The sequence below is a fragment of the Nothobranchius furzeri genome, chromosome 11 (genome assembly GCF_043380555.1).
Source record: "Nothobranchius furzeri strain GRZ-AD chromosome 11, NfurGRZ-RIMD1, whole genome shotgun sequence".
Lineage (NCBI taxonomy): Eukaryota > Metazoa > Chordata > Actinopteri > Cyprinodontiformes > Nothobranchiidae > Nothobranchius > Nothobranchius furzeri.
In genome coordinates, this window is record NC_091751.1 from 27,715,967 (window position 1) to 27,724,371 (window position 8,405).

The following is an 8,405-nucleotide window of genomic DNA, read 5'->3' on the forward strand; positions in this document are numbered from 1 at the left end:
AAAGAAAGTTTAGCCCCCCCAAACTTCTTGAAGATATTATTTGGAATATGAAACCAAATTGAATCTGTCTTTATTAGAAATTATTTCCACCACTTTGTTTTAAATGTTCCCAGCATTGCTTCAAAATCCACTGATTTCATACCTCCATTTTTATGTTCTTTAACTAACTTCTTTTTTATTTCTCCATATAAATTTATAGATAATAGCGTTAATATTTTTCACTGTTTCTGGAGCGATATAAAGGGATTGACATGGATAGATCAGTTGGGAAATACCCTCAGACTTGGACAATAAATTTCGACCAAAAATAGATCTCTGCTAAGCCATTGGTTCAGAGTTTTTTGTATTTGATCAGTTTTTTCTTTCATATTGATTTCTTCTCTTTGGTTTTCGTCTGCAACTATCTTAACTCCTAGATATTTTATTTCTTTTTTAACAGGAATTGACATGATCTCATTATCTGTGCAGGCGCAGCTCAACTCGAACACGGCCAATGATTATGGGTGATTCACAAGGTGGCGCTAGCACTAACGTTTCACCCGTGACCGACAGCGCTGTTTTCACAGTCGAAGAAGAACTGACGTCACAAACGTCTATCGGCTAAGCGGCTAGCTTTATGCTAGCTTGTAAACACTAATGATTATTGTCAGGATCGTTTATTCGGAATGGGAAAAAGAGATAATCGGGTGGTGAGTTTTCTGAACAAAATAAAGATGCCCACTCTGAATTGTGACAAGCTAACCGAAGGAAGCACTAGTAGCTTAGCATTGGTGTTGGCTAGCACAGGTATTAGGCCGACCTACGGGGGTCAGTGAAATCAGGTATGAAACTGGGTTTAGGTATAAATGAGTTAGTGTTTTGACATGTTGCAGGTTTGCATAACTCGTGGTTTTGCTGCTCAGGTGAAATAACTATGCTAAAGAATGCATGCTAGCACTAGCTCATCGGGTTGTTTTGGCACTGCGATGCCCATCAGGGTTTCCTGCTGGCAGCTTCTAACAAACAGCCGTAATCTGTTTTTATTACATAGTCAGGGTCGTTCTTATGCTACCTAAACAAGTTCAACTCTCCTTCCGTTTTCATTTGACTGCGTTTAAAATAAGTTCAAGAGTTTTTAGATTGTGATGTTTAGGGACTGCTTCAGTCTTTTGTTCTGCATTCTGTTGAGTTTTCGTTTGTAGTGAAATGACTTGTGCTGCATTTGCGTTTCTCATTCGTTCTTTCCATTTTCCCTCAATTTTTATTACGATATTTAAAAAAATAATTTTCTTCTTCTGTGCACGATCCTCATGCTGTTGTGGTTTCAGGCGTACATTAACCCCATTGCGGCTGCTCGAGCCAGGGGCCCAGCACAGGCCTCGGGACCAACCATACAGGACTACCTGAGCAGACCTCGGCCAACATGGTGAGAAGAGGACAGAAGCACTGATAGGTTTATGCTGACTCATGTTGATGTAATTTAATAACGGAAAACCACTTATGACAGCACTGTTCATTTATCCCCCCAGAGACTGGCTAGTCGGCAGCTTCCTAGTCATTTAATATTTGTGTCAGATGATGAATAAAAGAAAATAAACTCATTATTTCCCCATTCTAATCCATTTTCTAAGGGGGTTTAATTCAATCCTAATCTCTGGACACTTGTATTCATCTCCTAAGTGATGGGAGTTATGTCTTCAACAGGGAAGAGCTGAAGGAGCAGCTGGAGAAGAAGAAAAAGGGCTCTCGACTTCTTGCAGACTTTGAGGACAAAATGAACGAGGTGTGTAAACAAATGCCGTGTTAATTGTGACTGGACACAAACACAACATGTTTTCATTTTCTCCTTCATTGGTGCATTTTAATACATCTACACAGTAAATTAGCTACCTTAAAGCTTAAGCTTTGACATAAATAAATGGCCTGTATTTGATATAGCGCCTTCTAGAGTCCTGGAACCCCCCAAGGCGCTTTACAACACAATCAGTCATTCACACATTCACACACTGGTGGGGATGAGCTACGATGTAGCCACAGCTGCCCTGGGGCGCACTGACAGAGGTGAGGCTGCCGAGCACTGGCACCACCAGTCCCTCCGACCACCACCAGCAGGCAAGGTGGGTTAAGTGTCTTGTCCAAGGACACATCGGCAGCGACAGACTGAGCGGGGCTCGAACCTGCAACCTTCCGATTACGGGGCGAGCTCTTAACTCCTGTGCCACCGTTGCCCCATAGATAGATAAATAGACACTGGTCATTAGCGAGGGGTGCACAGGTTTGTGTGAACACGTGAGCTGACTTCAGAAGGTTAACGGATCTTCCATTGTTGCTGTTTTCAGAGGTGGAGGAAGGAGCTGGCTAAAAACAGAGAAAAGAGGCTCGGTGACAAAGAGCGGGACAAGAAGTCTGTGGATAAAGTAGAGAACAAAGACAAAAAAGAGGTGTGGCTTCAGCTATTGTTCCACTAAGACCTTCCTTTGTAGAAGCTCTCTAATCACTTTAGCTTCATTTTTCTTTGTGTTTAGAAAAAGAAGAAGGAGAAGAAGAAGTCTAGCAGGGTGAGGAAAGACCTCCAGTATAGGGATTGAGGGTGTTTACTTCTGTCTCTCTCACACACACACACATACATTTCCTCGAAAATCCGTCTCGAGTAATTCTATGAAATCTAATGAACCCTGCTTCTACTGTCTTTTGGTCAAGCATTCTTCATCTTCCTCCTCCTCATCGAGTTCTGATTCTTCCAGCAGCTCCTCCTCAGAGTCTGGAGAGAAGGTCAGTCGTGCCACGGCTTTTAGTTTGGATGTTTTTTGTCCTGAACCTCTTAAGTTTAGCTCAGAAGTAATCTTGCTGAAGGCAAAAACGGACGTGTCATCGGTTCTGTCTTCTTACAGGATGAAAAGAAGAGTTTGAAGAAAAAGCGTAAGAGGAAGAACTCTTTAGCTAGAAGAGTGTCGGACAGTCCAGAAGAAGAGTCGGATTCTGAAAGCAAGGTTTGTCACTCTAAAGAGGGACGGATTATTTTCTTTCAGGGTGTTTGTGTAAAACAGATTAGTAAAAGCATTTTTCTTTCTTCCTAAGAAAAGGAAGCGAATCAAGGAAGAAGGAGATAAGGAAAAGGTAGTTTGTTTTTATTTAAAAGCTTGATTTTGTGGCTTAAGGGGTGTGTCCATTTGGGAAACTGTTAAACTTTTGTTTCTGTCAGATTGAAAAGGGCCGTGGCAGGAAGAGGAAGGCAGAGCGGAGTCACAGAGACTCGTCCTCGGAGCTGTCCGGTGTCTCGGATGGAGAGGAGGTACACCAAATGATAAGTTGCTGGAATAATCTGCGTCTGGACACCAGTGCAGACATTTCCTTTGTTTACCTGCCTTTAATAAATATGTGATGGAGAGATGGCACCAGCTCAGCGCCTTGGGCTTCCTGACAGGGTTGCGGAAGGCGCTTTATAAATAAAGCTTTGATTGATTGATTACTTTAGTACATTGATGCAGAAACTTTGTTTTCTTTTGTTTTGAGCTGTTTAGTGATGCATGTTTCACTTCATTTCTCTTTACGTCCACCTGCTAAACCAGACTTTTGGGATTTTGGTGAAACTCTCGTTTACCAAAGGCAGTAAGAGGTCTGGGTTCATAAACACACGTTAACCTTAATGTCTAAAACCTGTGAGGCTTATCTTACACAGCTCTTTTCAAAATTTAATAGAGAAACATGTAAAAAGTTGTTTTTCTACAGCTTCATCATTTCAAAATCCTTTTAGTTTTATTTAGTTTTTGGTCATTTCCATTAAAACTCACCCTAACTATTGGAAATATCAGCAACCTCCTCCATGCTGGATTTTAGTGATATGTACACACAGTGTGCTAATTAATCGGTTGTTCAATGATCTAAAGTCACCAACCTTTGTGAAGATGAGATCTTCTCCACGATCCTTGATCCTGATGAAGGGCCACCAGGCTGTCGGGAACAATTCTGACCTTTGACCTAGAATAACTAAACGTCAGCTTTCCCTCTGATGTCCTCATTCCTGATCCTGTTCATCCTCATCACTCACAAAGAGAACTCCAACATTTTGAGCTCTGCTGCCTCCAGATCTGTCTCCTGTCTTTTCCTCATGGACACTGTCTCACCAGACAGCATGGCTGCTTTCACTGATGTCTTCTACACCTGAAAACCTTCTATTGCACAGCACATGACACTTTTCTCCACCCGTTCCATCCTGCTTCAGTCGCTTCTTCACCTCTTTTCCATCCTCTGTTGCTTTGGACTGTACACCCTAAAGTCCTCTTTTATTTACCTCTACTCATTCTCTCTAGCTTCTCCTCTACCTGCACCCTGCTCTCACTACAGATCACTACATCATCTGTAAGCATCATAGTCCATGGAGACTCCCGTCTGACAGAGAGCTGAGGAAATTAACCTAATAATCGAGGCATTGAGTTGTGGACAGAAACGGTTATGGATGGTTGTAGAAGCAGACCAGAATTGATGATAATAGAATGCAGTTTTGTTTTTTTAACTGCGGCACCGGTGTGGCATCCATTATGTCAGAGTGGGTTGTGTCATTACACACACACACACACACTCACTGACATGCTGCAGGAATGAGTTCTAACCTGAGACCGAACCGAGTAAGCCCGATGGGTTAAGTTGGATTTGGGCCGATTGATTACATTGATTGGGCGGGTTGAGTCGCACGCTTGGACAGCAGAGAAAGAGAGAGAGCTGGACCGAGTGTCTGCTCACACGACCGAGGAGACGAGGACGCGCCTCTAGACACGCATTATTATTCCTCCTTGGTGTTTTAAGGAGTGCTAAAAAACCAGTTCAGTCAGGCTCAGACCGAGTGTTTGGATGTCCGGTGTGTGGGCGAGTCACAGCGGCTGCAGGATCTGATCTTAATATTCAGGGACATGAAGAAGTTTACAGGAGAGAGCGCTCCTCTGAATAATCAAAGAGAAATGAAGAACTTTGTGCTGATGTTCCACCCTGGAGAAGTTCTTGTTGCATTTTAGATGATGAAAAATTAATGTGGAATTCAATTTAAAGAAAAACTGGGAGGGAGGAAGTTTTGGTTCATTTCAAGTTACAGAAGATCCTGTTTCCCTTATCTGCTCCTCCCCGGAGACACCATGGACACGAGGAGATAAAAGTCTAAATGTTCCCAAAGGACAGGTTATTGGAGACATTTGTAGTTGGAGACTCATTTAATCCTTAATCAGCCCTCAGCCTCTTGCCGGGATTATCATCAGCAAAAATTCAACAAACTTCTCAAATTAGTTGAGGATTTTTAAAAAAATGTATTATTTTCTGCATTAAACAGAACTTGATCCATTCTCCAGGATTTCTGAAGAGACCATTGGGTTCAAACTAAATAACAAACTAAGCCAGACGCTTCATGTGGCGTTACTTATTTCTTAGGCCTTTGATCTGCAGCATAAATATTGACCCTAAAGCTGCTCATAGACATTAAAAGCTAATATTTAGACCATTTTGGGATCGTATAACCTTCATTGTAGACAAGAATTGGACATGTCCAGTAGGTTTTCAGTGTTTTTAAAGATTTTTTTTTAGCATCTGCAGAACATATTTGTCCCACAGCCTGAGGTGTTGAATGAGGAAACAGATTTTTTTTTAGTTTTTGAAAAATGTTTTGCATTTTAAGACTGTCCTAAGGACTGTTGTGACTGAAGAGCTATTGGGGGTGGCATGTTGTTTCAGACATGTTTTTGATATAAAAAAAAGCAAATATCTGACCTTCTATTTATCAATTCAATTCAGTTCAAGTTTATTTATATGGCGCCAAATCACGACAAGTCTCGTCTCAAGGCACTTCACAAAGTAAACATTCCAATACAGGTCAGTTCGTTAAGTCAGTCAGTAAAAAGTTTCCTATATAAGGAACCCAGCAAATTGCATCGAGTCACTGACTTTGCAGCAATCCTCATACTAAGCAAGCATTTAGTGACAGTGGAGAGGAAAACTCCCTTTTAACAGGAAGAAACCTCCAGATGATCCTGGCTCGGTATAATGAGCCATCCACCACGACACACGTACGCACACACACACACACACACAACTAGTAATGTTTCTATGGTTACATTGTGATTTCTTAGTAAATATTCTATTTGGTGAGAGATAAACTTTATTGTATTTATCCTAGTGGATCTATAATTAAACAGGTAAACTAGTAGTAGCACATTCAATGTCAAGGATAGTAAAATGTTATTATCAGGAGAGAGAGAATGTTTTAGTGGTTAGCAACAGTGTTCTAGCCAATGACCCAATCCATGAGGCCACCACAGCTCAGCAGAACATCATTGTAGCTTCTTCTGGGGAGAGAAACACTTAGAGAAAAACAAAGTTAACAGCTGAAATAGCAGGAAATAATAGAGTTAAAGAGCAAATTGTAGAAGAAAGTAGTCGAGCGTGGAAAGTGGTCGGGAAGTCCTCCAGCAGTCTAAGCCTATAGCAGCATAACTACAGAGATAACTCTGGATAACCTAGCCTTTTTAGATGGAGGCATGTTGGAGGCAGGGCAAGGGAGAGCCGTCTTTACCGACTGTACACTCCACCTCCCTCTACTCCCCCACTTGTCCAGATCTAGGCTAACATCAGATGTTAACCATAGGCCCTATCAAATAAAAATATTTTAAGCCTAGTCTTAAAAGTAGACAAGGTTTCTGCCATGATAACAAATCAATATAAAATAATCGTGATGTATCGAGATATCAAATCATTGACACAATAATTGAATTGTGAGACTAGTGAAGAACACCTCTAGTCTAACTTCATCTGTCAGCCTGTCCACCACCAAAGCAAACAAGGAGGTGCTTAGCTGACCCTTGATGCAGTCCCAACTCCACCTTAAACTGCTGCAGCACATCCAACTCCACCTTAAACTGCTGCAGCACATCCAACTCCACCTTAAACTGCTGCAGCACATCCAACTCCACCTTAAACTGCTGCAGCACATCCAACTCCACCTTAAACTGCTGCAGCACATCCAACTCCACCTTAAACTGCTGCAGCACATCCAACTCCACCTTAAACTGCTGCAGCACATCCAACTCCACCTTAAACTGCACCACAGCTCCTCTCTCAGCACCCTGTTGAATGCTTTCTTTTAATCATCAAAGACACAATGCAGCTCTGACCTTCTCTGTACTTCTCAATCAGCATCCTTAAAGTAAAAAAAATCTGTTGTCCTCTTTCTTGGCATCAAATAATTCTGCTGCTCACAGATGCTCACTTCTGACCTAACACTAGCGTCCACCACTCTTTACCAGAGCTTCATTGTTAAACTCATAAGCTTTGTTCCTCTAGTTTCCACAATTCTGTAAACTATATCTGCTGTAGCAGAAAATAGTATTTTGTGCTATTTTTAGAACAGGCCTGAGGGCACCTCCTAACCCTAACCTCATAGGGTTCCTGGGGGGACCATGGTGCCGATGGGCAGCAGGTTGGTGACCGCTGATTTAAAGCATTGCCACAATCCTCTCCAGTCTTGAGTTTCGAAATCACAGAAAGGTCAAACAGTAAAAGTCTCCGTTATTAAGAAACGTGTCTGTTTTAGGTGGGACTTCCTCTTGTCTTCAGTAACGTCTGAACTTTTCTTCCTCCTCTAGGCCGAAGCTAAGAAGAAAAAGAGAAGTAGTGAGGAGGAGAAATTCACAGTGAGCAAATACTTTTCTTCCAAAATGCAAAACAGATTATTTTTTTTTACTGTTAAATTATCTGCAAGTGCTTCACGCAGCAAAAAGACTATTTTCTAAATACAAAACGTTTGGTTTTCAGATCAAATCCAAGAAGAAGAGGAAAAAGAAGCACAAGAAACACAGCAGGAAAAAGAAAAAGAAGGCAGCGTTTCAGTCGGACTCTGAGCTCGATTAACAGCCGTTCTTTCCAGTTCTCATGTTCACACGACGGCTCGCTAGTGGTGTCACGTCTGCCTTGGATTAGCAAACTCAACCTCTCCTACCCAGCTTCAGCCATCACATCCACGAGGACACTGGGCTTCTGAGTCCCGTTCCCTCTCTGTGAAAATACGACTTTGCTCTTTTTTTATGATTTTTGAAGATTTTATTTTTTTTAGTTGAACTCAAGACTAGGAGGAAGATTTTTGATTCTTCCCTCTTCATTCACACCGGACCTCTTCCATCGCCACACGAGGCTGTTGAGCTGGTGCCTGTGTCATGCATGTAGACCTGATGTCTCGCCAGCCTCATATTGAAGTTGGAGCTTTAAGCTACACACGTACAAATGGATTCAGGGGATGAGTTAACATTTGCTGTGTAAATTTAAAAACTACAGAAATTCATTGCTAAAGTATTGCTTAAGCCTATTTGGCTGTAAGTAGTCAGAACTTGTAGATATCGGATCCATTTTACAACATAATTCTGTCCTGGATTGGGTTAGTTGAAACCAGAGGT

At 41.8% G+C, this 8,405-nt stretch overlaps 1 protein-coding gene across 1 annotated transcript; it reads left to right on the plus strand.

Moving 5' to 3' along the window:
- Positions 1–537: 537 nt before the first annotated feature.
- fam133b (family with sequence similarity 133 member B) lies at positions 538–8,089 on the plus strand. Its single transcript, XM_015955857.3, has 11 exons — positions 538–689; positions 1,308–1,405; positions 1,684–1,762; positions 2,319–2,420; positions 2,505–2,537; positions 2,680–2,751; positions 2,871–2,969; positions 3,058–3,096; positions 3,182–3,271; positions 7,602–7,649; positions 7,771–8,089. Exons 1-11 carry the CDS (start codon positions 666–668, stop codon positions 7,864–7,866), a joined length of 780 nt encoding a protein of 259 aa, XP_015811343.1. The 5' UTR covers positions 538–665; the 3' UTR covers positions 7,867–8,089.
- The last annotated feature ends 316 nt before the right edge of the window (positions 8,090–8,405 follow it).